Source organism: Rhinopithecus roxellana, chromosome 10, assembly GCF_007565055.1.
Source record: "Rhinopithecus roxellana isolate Shanxi Qingling chromosome 10, ASM756505v1, whole genome shotgun sequence".
In the NCBI taxonomy this organism is placed as follows: Eukaryota; Metazoa; Chordata; class Mammalia; order Primates; family Cercopithecidae; genus Rhinopithecus; species Rhinopithecus roxellana.
Window position 1 is genome coordinate 42,589,177 of NC_044558.1, and position 13,404 is coordinate 42,602,580.

General features: G+C 38.7%; 1 protein-coding gene across 1 annotated transcript in view; it reads left to right on the forward strand.

Annotated features, from left to right (window-relative positions):
- IL26 (interleukin 26) overlaps positions 1-12,947 on the forward strand; it is a 30,955-nt gene extending 18,008 nt beyond the window's left edge. Inside the window, exons 4-5 of the mRNA XM_030939690.1 lie at positions 12,198-12,263; positions 12,350-12,947. Coding sequence (XP_030795550.1) covers positions 12,198-12,263; positions 12,350-12,436 — 153 coding nt within the window. The 3' untranslated portion in view covers positions 12,437-12,947. The remainder of the gene's footprint in view (positions 1-12,197; positions 12,264-12,349) is intronic.
- The last annotated feature ends 457 nt before the right edge of the window (positions 12,948-13,404 follow it).

Consider the following 13,404-nt stretch of genomic DNA (forward strand, 5'->3'; position numbering starts at 1 on the left):
ACTCCTGGATTCATTGATTTTTTGGAGGGTTTTTTGTGTCTCTATCTCCTTCAGTTCTGCTCTGATCTTAGTTATTTCTTGCCTTCTGCTAGCTTTTGAATGTGTTTGCTCTTGCTTCTCTAGTTCTTTTAATTGTGATGTTAGAGCGTCAATTTTAGATCTTTCCAGCTTTCTCTTGTGGGCATTTAGTGCTATAAATTTCCCTCTACACACTGCTTTAAATGTGTCCCAGAGATTCTGGAAAATTGACAGACCGCTAGCAAGAAAAGAGAGAAGAATCAAATAGATGCAATAAAAAATGATAAAGGGGATATCACCACCGACCCCACAGAAATACAAACTACCATCAGAGAATACTATAAACACCTCTATGCAAGTAAACTAGAAAATCTAGAAGAAATGGATAATTTCCTGGACACTTACACTCTTCCAAGACTAAACCAGGAAGAAGTTGAATCCCTGAACAGACCAATAGCAGCCTCTGAAATTGAGGCAATAATTAATAGCCTACCAACCAAAAAAAGTCCAGGACCAGATGGATTCACAGCTGAATTCTACCAGAGGTACAAGGAGGAGCTGGTACCATTCCTTCTGAAACTATTCCAATCAATAGAAAAAGAGGGAATCCTCCCTAACTCATTTTATGAGGCCAACATCATCCTGATACCAAAGCCTGGCAGAGACACAACAAAAAAAGGGAATTTTAGACCAATATCCCTGATGAACATCGATGCAAAAATCCTCAATAAAATACTGGCAAACCGGATTCAGCAGCACATCAAAAAGCTTATCCACCACGATCAAGTGGGCTTCATCCCTGGGATGCAAGGCTGGTTCAACATTCGCAAATCAATAAACATAATCCAGCATATAAACAGAACCAAAGACAAGAACCACATGATTATCTCAATAGATGCAGAAAAGGCCTTTGACAAAATTCAACAGCCTTTCATGCTAAAAACGCTCAATAAATTCGGTATTGATGGAACATACCTCAAAATAATAAGAGCTATTTATGACAAACCCACAGCTAATATCATACTGAATGGGCAAAAACTGGAAAAATTCCCTTTGAAATCTGGCACAAGACAGGGATGCCCTCTCTCACCACTCCTATTCAACATAGTGTTGGAAGTTCTGGCTAGGGCAATCAGGCAAGAGAAAGAAATCAAGGGTATTCAGTTAGGAAAAGAAGAAGTCAAATTGTCCCTGTTTGCAGATGACATGATTGTATATTTAGAAAACCCCATTGTCTCAGCCCAAAATCTCCTTAAGCTGATAAGCAACTTCAGCAAAGTCTCAGGATACAAAATTAATGTACAAAAATCCCAAGCATTCTTATACACCAGTAACAGACAAACAGAGAGCCAAATCAGGAATGAACTTCCATTCACAATTGCTTCAAAGAGAATAAAATGCCTAGGAATCCAACTTACAAGGGATGTAAAGGACCTCTTCAAGGAGAACTACAAACCACTGCTCAGTGAAATAAAAGAGGACACAAACAAATGGAAGAACATACCATGCTCATGGATAGGAAGAATCAATATCGTGAAAATGGCCATACTGCCCAAGGTTATTTATAGATTCAATGCCATCCCCACCAAGCTACCAATGAGTTTCTTCACAGAATTGGAAAAAACTGCTTTAAAGTTCATATGGAACCAAAAAAGAGCCCGCATTGCCAAGACAATCCTAAGTCAAAAGGACAAAGCTGGAGGCATCACACTACCTGACTTCAAACTATATTACAAGGCTACAGTAACCAAAACAGCATGGTACTGGTACCAAAACAGAGATATAGACCAGTGGACCAGAACAGAGTCCTCAGAAATAATACCACACATCGACAGCCATCTGATCTTTGACAAACCTGAGAGAAACAAGAAATGGGGAAAGGATTCCCTATTTAATAAATGGTGCTGGGAAAATTGGCTAGCCATAGTAGAAAGCTGAAACTGGATCCTTTCCTTACTCCTTATACGAAGATTAATTCAAGATGGATTAGAGACTTAAATGTTAGACCTAATACCATAAAAACCCTAGAAGAAAACCTAGGTAGTACCATTCAGGACATAGGCATGGGCAAGGACTTCATGTCTAAAACACCAAAAGTAATGGCAGCAAAAGCCAAAATTGACAAATGGGATCTAATTAAACTAAAGAGCTTCTGCACAGCAAAAGAAACTACCATCAGAGTGAACAGGCAACCTACAGAATGGGAGAAAATTTTTGCAATCTACTCATCTGACAAAGGGCTAATATCCAGAATCTACAAAGAACTCAAACAAATATACAAGAAAAAAACAAACAACCCCATCAAAAAGTGGGCAAAGGATATGAACAGACATTTCTCAAAAGAAGACATTCATACAGCCAACAGACACATGAAAAAATGCTCATCATCACTGGCCATCAGAGAAATGCAAATCAAAACCACAATGAGATACCATCTCACACCAGTTAGAATGGCAATCATTAAAAAGTCAGGAAACAACAAGTGCTGGAGAGGATGTGGAGAAATAGGAACACTTTTACACTGTTGGTGGGATTGTAAACTAGTTCAACCATTATGGAAAACAGTATGGCGATTCCTCAAGGATCTAGAACTAGATGTACCATATCACCCAGCCATCCCATTACTGGGTATATACCCAAAGGATCATAAATCATGCTGCTATAAAGACACATACACGTGTACGTTCATTGCGGCACTATTCACAATAGCAGAGACTTGGAATCAACCCAAATGTCCATCAGTGACAGACTGGATTAAGAAAATGTGGCACATATACACCATGGAATACTATGCAGCCATAAAAAAGGATGAGTTTGTGTCCTTTGTAGGGACATGGGTGCAGCTGGAAACCATCATTCTTAGCAAACTATCACAAGAACAGAAAACCAAACACTGCATGTTCTCACTCATAGGTGGGAACTGAACAATGAGATCACTTGGACTCGGGAAGGGGAACATCACACACTGGGGCCTATCATGGGGAGCGGGGAGAGGGGAGGGATTGCACTGGGAGTTATACCTGATGTAAATGACGAGTTGATGGGTGCTGACGAGTTGATGGGTGCAGCACACCAACATGGCACAAGTATACATATGTAAGAAACCTGCACGTTATGCACATGTACCCTGGAACTTAAAGTATAATAATAATTAAAAAAAAAGAAAAAATAAAAAAAAAGTGGTATAATGAAAAAAATGAGATTCCGTCATTTGCAGCAACATGGATGGAACAGAGGTTTTTAGGTTAAGTGTAGTAAGCCAGGCATAGAAAGACAACTATTTCCTGTTCTCACCCATTTGTAGGAGCTAATAAAGTGGATCTCATGAAGATAGTGAATAGATTGAGTGTGAGCAGAGCCTGGGAGAGGTAGGGGTGTGGCAAGATGAAGAAAGCTTGATTAATGGGCTCAAAAATACAGTGGGAAGAAGTTACCCTGATTTAATCATAGCACATTATATGAATGCATCAGAATGTCACATGTACCCTGAAAATATTTACATCTATTATGTCTCAATAAAAAACTACTGGGGTGCAGCTCTATTGCTGAGTTAGGAATTTAATTCACATGCTAAATTGTGTGAACTAATTCTGATGAATGATAATAACACTGAAAAATGTAAAAGCCTGCACGAATGTTTTTCTACTATGGTATCTATTTGTATTTAAAGTATTAAAAAACTAATTATTTTTTATGGTTGCAACATGAAGAAATGTCTTACACGGGTTTAAGATTATTCTAGGTAAGCTAGTTTATCTACATCAGATGATCTTTGTAGTTACAGAGAATATAGAAATTGGATAATGATATTTTGTAAACTTCTGTTCAATATCTACTGAGTTGTTGGATGTTTGTCTTTTTATTAAAATTAAATGTCTGATTATGCATTTGGTTTCACAGAGAGACACTTGGCTAATAGTTCAGTCACTCTTTTCTCCTTTCATGAAAACTTGCTTGTAAATATAATCATGCTTTCTTCAAATTATGCTAATTTTTTTATTTTCTTTGAAAGTTTCCTATAAACCTTTCTGGTGTCAGTAGTTTTGTGTTGGTGTCCGAGCGCTTGTGCTTTTTTTTTTTTTTTTTTTTTTTTTTTGTCAAACTGATGTTTGTTTATTTAGTCTATTTTTAAAACACTACACTGGCATAATTTTCTCAAGTATGGCTTTAAAAGCACTTCAGATAATATTTGTAGGACCCCATGTGAACAACTGTGCAAAAAGTCAGCGAATAAGATTTGCTTAAGAGTCTGCAGTAAAACAATAAAATTAAGTTTAGTCTTTAATCTCTTATCTATCACTCTTATCTATCATTTGTATTTTGGAGAAGAAAAACTTTCAAGAAACCAAGGCTGTGGTCAGAGTAGAAACCATCTTAGCCATTAAGGTCAACTAAAAAACAAACAAAAAACAGCAAGAAGGGTGGTTATGATCCAGTCTGAAGTTGTATATTGAGGTCTATAAAAATGAAGGTCTTACGTATGGTTTTTCACTTACCCTCTGACTGTATATTTATAATATGATAGAGTATAATATAATAAAATCCTTTTTGTCGAGAGAGGATTTGAGGCCATTCTCTGTGAGAATGCAGACTGGACAGTTAATTCTCTGAGGAACCGTGACACATGTGGCTGTCCACTCATAACCCACCATCTCCTTTCCTCAAATTATTGGTGTTGGGGGAAAAGCTGAGTGTTGGGAGAAGCTGAGGCAGGGGCTTGCATGTCTGACATAATGTAAAAGAGTCTTGGAACATGTCCAGGGTCCACAGCCTAAAACCCCTCATGGCCTTTGGAACACCAAGCTCTGTGCAAAAGAGTGGAAGGCTACCCTGTGGCACCATAATCTAAGCCCGTGGCATAAAACCCGTTGTGGCTTAGCTAGAATCCAGGGCTCAGGGCATAAAACCCCTCGTGGCCTCTGGAATGTGTCTAGACTTGCTGGCTCCTTGCTCCTTGCTCTCCCAGGATCAATTGTATCTTGAGTTAAAAGAACCTGCTCTCCATTATCTCAAGTAGCAGAGCATATGCTAAACCGTCACAGCTGTAAATCATGTGTTTAATGCAACGCTCCCTTTCAATCCCACATTCTCACCACCTGTTTCTTTGTTTGATCACCAATAAATAGTCTGGGATTCCAGAGCTCAGGGCCTTCGCAGGCTCCATACTCTTGTTGGTCACCTGGACCCACTTTCTCTCTCAAGCTGTCTTTTCTCATTCCTTTGACTCCGCCGGACTTCGTTGCCCCCACGACCTGGAGTTAGGTCTGATTACCCCAACAATCGGTGGAGGTTTTCCATTTTTGCTTTAGCCATCATGTGCAATACAAATTTGTATGATTTTTTTGAACACATAAGGAAATTGGAAAAACAAACTAAGGATTGTATTGCTTGTTTATCTGATGGTTTTAGACAGAGTTATCAGGCTCACTAATGTCTAGGCCATGCTTCAGATTTTTAAGAAACAAGTGGGTTTGTGGACCCTGAGGCAGTAAGTTGATGCTTGCATTTTATTTGTTGATTGACTTATTCAGCAAACGTTTATTATTTAGTATTTGCTGAGCATTATTCCAGATACAGGGGACTCAACAGAAATTGACAGACAATATTTCTGTCCTCATAGAGCTCATTGAAAATGCTGGCTGAGTGTGGTGGCTCACACCTGTAATCCCAGCACTTTGGGAGGCAGAAGCGGGTGGATCACTTGAGGTCAGGAGTTCAAGACCAGCCTGGCCAACATGGTGAAACTCCATCTTTACTAAAATACAAAATTAGCCAGGCGTGGTGGTGGGTGCCTGTAATCCCAGCTACTTGGGAGGCTGAGGCAGGAGTATTGCTTGAATCCAAGGTTGCAGTGAGCTGAGATTGTGCCATAGCACTTCTAGCATGGGCAACAAGAGCGAAACTACGTCTCAAGAAAAAAGAAAGAAAGAAAGAAAATGCTTTCTGCCCATCTTGGCTAGTCTCAAGTTGTGCTTGGTCCTGCAAAGAGAGCACATAGGAGGATGTGCTGCAGCAGAGGTGGAGGTTGGGGGCCATAACTTGGATTTAGTCTGGGGTTTTCAGCTGAGACCTGAAGGGTGTTTAAATTGTCTCTGCACTCTCCAGCCTTTGAACACCTTGCTTCCCTGCCTACTCATCTCTTCTTACTGCTTTTTCCACTCATCTTTCAAGACACAAGTTACTTTTTTTCTTCTGGAAGACTTCAGGGGTTGCCTCTCCTCTGTCTCCTGGAGCAGTCATGTTTTTGTTTTAATCACATCTATTTGTTGCATAGAATTGTCATTGTGCATCACTCTGTCTCTTGATTGTGAGGCATCAAGTGTACCCTGGGGTGATTTTCATGCAGGGTAATTTTATACATTAAATATAGGTTTGAACTGCATAGGTCAACTTATATGTGTGTGTGTGTGTGTGTGTGTGTGTGTGTTTTCAATAAATAGGTTTGAACTGCATAGGTCAACTTACATGTGGTTATTTTTTTCAATAAATACATTAGTTCTTTGGAGATTTATAACAATTTGACAAACTTGCAGATGAAACATCTAGCCTAGAATATGGAAAAAATTAAGAAAAACATATGTCATTAATGCATAAAATATGTGTAGTTACTAGTCTATTTTATCATTTGCTACCATGAAGTATCCACAAATCTATTATAGTTAAAATGTATCAAAAGCTATACATACAAATACTTACAGATCATACATGGAGGCATTTGGTTTATAAACAAAGGTAAAGATACAATATTAAAGCATCTGGCAACTGGGAACTTGTCTGCTGCCTTTTGGTTGGTAGAAACTGCTTCTACCAACCAATGTGTGCAAATTATATGTAAATTTGCACTGTAGAGACAAACTGCTCACATGAAGATAATTAGCTGCACGAAATTACTTGTGGTAACGCTGTACTACTATAATTCTGTAGCCATCTCCTGTTGCTATTGTAGTGAGCTCAAGTGTTGTGAATATCCACTTAAAATGCTGTGTGATATTAATTATCCACATGTGAGCAGTTTGTCACTACAGTAAATTGCCCATTGCAGTAAAAAGTGGTCTCTTGTGTATTTTTCACTGTGTTTTGTGCAATATCATAAATCTTGAATAATACCATGGATTCCACACAAAGTGCCACTGGTGATGCTGGAAGTGCTCCCAAGAAGTAGAGAAAAGTCATGACATTATAAGGAAAAGTTGAATTGCTTGATATGTACCACAGAGTGAGGTCTGCAGCTGAGGTTGCCTGACAAATCCAGGATAAGGACTATTGTGAAAAAAGAAAAGGAAATTTCTGAATCCGCCACTACAGCTTCACCAGCAGGTATGAAAACCTTGCACTTTTCCAGAGACACCTTTTAAAAAATCTCCTATTGAAAATGCGGCTTTCATGTGGGTGTAGGACTGCTAAAAGAAAGGCGTGACTATAGACTCTGACACGATTCAAGAAAAAGTGAAGTCATCATATGACAGTTTAAAGCAAAAGAAAGATGAAGGATCTACAGCTGTAGAATTTAATGCCCGCAAAGGATGGTTTAAAAATGTAGGAAGACATTTGGCTTAAAAAACTATCAAGATAACAAGAAAAGCAGTTTCTACCAACCAAGAGGCAGCAGACAAGTTCCCAGATGCCATTAAAATAATCACTGGGAAGGAAGGATATCTGCCTGAACAGGTTTTTTAATGTTAGATGGAAGTGTCCTATTCTGGAAAACAATGCTACAGTCATTTATCAGTAAAGAAGTGAGCACCAGGATTTTGAGGCAGGAAGGAATAGGCTAACTTTACTGTTTTGTGCAAATGCAGTCAGGTTTATGATCAGGACTGCCCTTATTTATAAAGCTGCTAACCTCTGAGCCTTGAAGGGAAGAGATAAACACCAGTTGCCAGTCTTTCCATTGTACAGCACGAAGGCCCAGACAATGAGAACATTTTTTTATGGATTGGTTCCATTGGTGCTTTGTCCCTGAAGTCAGGAAGTACCTTGCCAGTAAGCAACTGCCTTTTAAAGTTTTTTTTTTTTTTTTTTATATATTGGGCAATGCTCCTGGACCCCAGAACCCCATGAATTCAACACAGAAGGCACTGAAGTAATCTACTTGCCCCCATATACAACATCTCTAATTCAGCTTCTAGATCAAGGGGTCATAAGGACCTTTTAGGCTCATTACATGTGGTATTCTACAAAAAGGATTGTCAACACTATGGAAGAGAACACCAATGGAGGGCACATCATCAAAGTTTAGATTACACTACTGAAGATGCTATCATTGCTATAGAAAAAATCATGAAACTCATCAAGCCTGAAACAATTAATTCCTGCTGGAGAAAAGTGTGTTCAGATGTTGTACATAACTTCATAGAATTTACAACAGAACCAATCAAAGACATCAAAATAGATTGTGGATATGGCAAAAAGATGGCGGGGTGGGGCGGGTTGAAGATATCAAGATAAGGAAGGATCTTGGAGAAATTCAAGAGCTAGTAGACACTGCACCATAGGAATTAGCAGATGACTTGATGGAGATGAGTGTTTCTGAACCAGTGCCAGATGATGAGGAAGAAGACATAGAAGAAACAATGACAGAAAACAAACTGGCATAGACAATTGGCAGAACGGTTCTGATTATTTGAGAGTGGTTTTAACCTCTTTTATGGCATGAACTTTCTATGACACAAGGACTGAAACTAAAGCAAATGGTGGAAGAAGGGTTAGTACTGTATAGAAAGATTTTTAGAGAAATGAAAAAAGTCAGACAGAAATTACTATGTATTTCTTTAAAGTTACACCAAGTGTGCCTGCCTCTCCTGCCTCCCCTTCCACTTCCTCCACCTCTTTTACTTCTGCCATCCCTGCGATAGAAAGACCAACCCCTCCTCTTCCTCCTCCTCCTTAGTTTGCTCAACATGAAGATGGCAAGGATGAAGACATTTATGATGGTCCACTTCCACTTAGTGAATAGTAAATATATTTCCTCTTCCTTGTGATTTTCTTAGTTACATTGTCTTTTCTCCAGCTTATTTCATTATAAAAATAAGTATCTATCTATCTATCTATCTATCTATCTATCTATCTATCTATCTATCATCTTTCTCACAAAATATGTGTTAATTGATTAATGTTATCATTAAGGCTTCCGGTCAACTGTAGGCTATTAGTAGTTTAATTTGAGGGGAGTCTAACGTTATACGCAGGTTTTAAACTTCACTGGGGGGGGGGGGGGTGGTCAGTGCACCTAATGTTACCCTGCATTATTCAACGGTAAATCATTCATTGTCAACTGTAAATCAGTGCTATATGGCAGAGGCATTGCTGTATGCTTAGCATATAGTAAGTATGTGGTAAATATATGTTGACTTAATAATAAAGAATGAATATTTCCTATGACATGATTATCTCACATTTTTCTTTGAGCTGATTTCTAGTTATTCTAGCCCTACCAATAAATTGCCTCTGGTCTTGATCATGTCAGCTTCTGTTGAGTTTGTCAAATCGTTCAGCCATTCTTATGATAAAACTGCTAACCCTTTTATCACACATTCTAATTTCAGTCACTGCAACTAGACTCAAAAACATAAAGAAAAGGAAATCATTCTTTCAATAAATTCCTCTTTCCAAGCAAAGCAATCTGAATTACCACAGTAAAATCTGCTATCCTACTGGACCTGTGGACACATTTACAACAGTGTAAAGAAAATGAGAACTCCGTAGGTCAGATCTTTACTAGGGGTCACTCATAGTAAACAGTGCTCAAGGCACCAGGAAGTATCCCTTCAACCAGAGTGTAGTTATAGTGGCAACCCTGGCACTGTTAGTTTTTTTCTTTTTTAGTTGAATAGTGTTTTCCTCCTTTTTGACTCTCACTACTCTTCCTAGAGTAGCATGTGCCTTTGGTATGAGTGAGGGACAAAATCTCTCTGGCAGTTCCCACCTGCTGTGGGATGCGTTGCACATCCAAGTTCTCTGGGCAGAAGACACAGTTGACAGGAATGCCTTAGTTTTATTTAACTTCTGTAGTGTCCAGAATGTGGTTGGTTCTTTGGTCTCTCACCTTCAGTGTTAAATCTTTAAATCCTAACACATGATTTTAGAAACATGAGGATTTTAGAAACACGAGGAACTACTTTTAAAAAGGATTCTATGCATTAAATATTAGGATGAAGTTTTACTGAGTGTTCACAGACACACTAATGACAGATTAGAACATTCCACTCATCCCAGAGAAAGAATCCCATGTTGTATAGTTCAGTGCAAATGTAACATGAAATACACCTAGTGTATTTAGTACACCTAGTGTACTTCAGAATGTAAATACACATTCTGAAGTCAGGGCTCCTATCACAGTGAGGTCTAACCCTGTGTTTGTGAATCCTGCAAACTGTGCCTTAAGCTGAGCAGTCTGTGTCTGTGTCTGCAGCCCCTCGATCACAGCACTCTGCTGTTCCTAATCATGAAAGCCCCGTTCACGGGAAGAGTCTCTTCCCTCCTACCAGGGTCTGACCTGAAGGTAACATCCCCATTTGGGCAGAGCCATAAAACCATTGTCAACATTAACACCCCTGAAGAGACCTGTTGGTTGACCTCGGCCATGTTTCATTCATTTTAACAGATGTTCTTATTTAGCCATTTTCATTTCAAGCATTTGAACAAAGTGTTATCTTTATTGATATGACATTCTTTTGTCAGGAGGACATTTAGAGACTAAATGTTATCATTTAGCCACTTCCATTTCATGAGTTTTAACTCTTATCTTTAACTGTTACATAGTGACACTATTTTGTCACTAGCATAGGACTTCCTGTGGGATGTTAGGTGAGTGACTTAACTACCTGGGCCTTGGCCTCCCTTCCTGCAAAGTGCAGACAATCGGCCTATTCAATCTCCTTGGTCTATTCCAGTACTAAAAGTTTTACGAGTAAAAACTAAGTAGATAAATTAGGCATTTTCACGATTCCTTTCTTTTCTTTTAATAGTCCTATAGAAATTTGTGAGAGAATGGAGTAGGATATTAACTTTCTTCTGTTTGATGCCCAGGTGATTCCTGTGTTCAGACAGGGTTTGAGAATTCACTTGCACAAAGCGGACTGGTAGTTTCCCCTGGCCAGCCAGGCTACAAGCCAGCTGCTCAAGATACTAGCCTGCTGCTTCTCCTAATTTAGAAACTAATATTAATATCCTGGGTGCCTTCTCCTTGTAGTCTACACTGAACATTGTTCTGTGCTTTGTACGTGACAGGCAGAGTGATTTTTTAAAAGGTAAATTTTTTTTCTTGTCATTCTCACGTCTTTCATGCTTCCCACATTTCTCTTGCTTAATTGCTCCAGCCATGCTTGCTTGCTTTCTTTCAGTTTCTGGAAGGCACTGAGCTCTCTTGCCTCAGAGGAGCATATTTTCCTCCGCCTGAGTTATTCTCTTGTGTCTCCTCCCCAACTTCCTCTCTCCTTTCCTCAGTTTCTCATATAGCCTGTGCCTTCCCATTTCTGATATCTCAACTTAAACGTTGATATGGTTTGGCTCTGCGTCCCCACCCAAATCTCATCTCGAATTGTGATCCCCACATGTGGAGGGAGGGACCTGATGGGAGGCGATTGGATCATGGGGGAAGTTTCCCTTGTGCTGTTCTCATGACAGTAAATGAATTCTCATGAGGTCTGATGGTTTAAAAGTGTGGCACTTCCCCCTTTGCTTGCTCTCCTGCCACCATGTAAGATGTACTTTGGTTTCCCTTCACCTTCTGCCGTGATTATAAATTTCCTGAGGCCTCCCTAGCCATGCAGAACTGTGAGTCAATTAAACTTCTTTTCTTTATCAATTACCCAGTCTCAGGTAGGTATTTATAGCAGTGTGAAAATGGGCTAATACAAATGTCATTTTTCAAAGGAGCCCTCCTTGACCACCCAATCGAAGGTAGGTGGTTCCTATAAATCCCTGTCATAGAGCTTCGAGAGTTGCTAACATAGCTTTAATTGTAATTTGTAAATTTTTATTTTTTGTTTGATTTATCATCTGCTTTCCCATGAAACTTTAAGCTCTGTGAGGAAAAAGATCATGCATTATTTATTTTGCCAGTGCATATCTATTGCTCAGCATATAATACCTACTCCAAGAATATTTGTTGAATGAATGAAAGAGTATCATTAATGCCTCTTCAACAACATTATCTATACTTACTGTTGATTTCTTAGATTTCCTGTGCTTCATCAGCTAGAGAAATGAAATCCATTACCAGGATGAAAAGAATATTTTATAGGGTAAGAATTCCAAATCCTTATATTAAAACACTTTGTTTTTCAAAATATGAAAAATTTCTTCTCTTATATCTGTACTTTATCTGCAGATTGGAAACAAAGGAATCTACAAAGCCATCAGTGAACTGGATATTCTTCTTTCCTGGATTAAAAAATTCTTGGAAAGCAGTCAGTAAACCACAGCCAAGTGCACTGATTTTATAGTTATTTTGAAATACAATGAGAACTGCTAGAAATATGTTTATAACAGTCTGTTTCTTTAAAAACCTTTTTAACATAATACTGACAGCATGTTAGGTGATTCAGAATAGACAAGAAGGATTTAGTGTAATAAAGTTTTGGAGATAAGTTGTCACTAATTTGCACATTTTCTGCGTTTTCAAATAATGTTTCCATTCTGAACATGTTTTGTTATTCACAAGTACATTGTGTCAACTTAATTTAAAGTATATAACCTGAATTAACTCATGTAATATTTATGTGTGTCGGGGGGGGGGGGGGGGGGGTGATGTGGGAGGTGAAGGGGAATGACAGATTTCTGGAATGCAATATAATGTTATTGAGACTTAAATAGATGTTATGTATATGAATGTCTATTTAAGGGTTTGAAAATTATTAATTATGCCCAGTGTGAACTTAGTACTTAACAAATTTTGATTCTAATTAAATAAATTGTGTTTCTTTCTCCTGGGTATCCTTTTCATGACAGCATGCTAGAATTTCATGGAGTGCAAGGGATAACTACAAGATAACAGCAAATGAGATATACAAAGTAACTAACTGCTTGGAATGATTTACCAGGAATGCCTTGGGCAGGAAACTCAAGCCACTAACACCACAAGGAACCAAGATCAAATGATGCTGAATCTTGATAACACACCTTCAGGGTGCCGTACAGTTAGGAAAGTTCATAAAAGCCAAATAAAAGTCTAAATGCAGCTCAAATTCCACCACACTCAACTTTTCATAATGTCCAAAAACCCCACCTACATACTTAGCCCTTCAGTTAAATGAGTAATATGGCCTAACCATTGTTCTGCATTAAAGGGACTCTGCTCAGTGCCACTGGTATATAGCATGGAAAACAGGAGTAGTTTCTGATGGCACATCCTGGGCCACCAGCCAGTTCATTCCACAAGGCTTT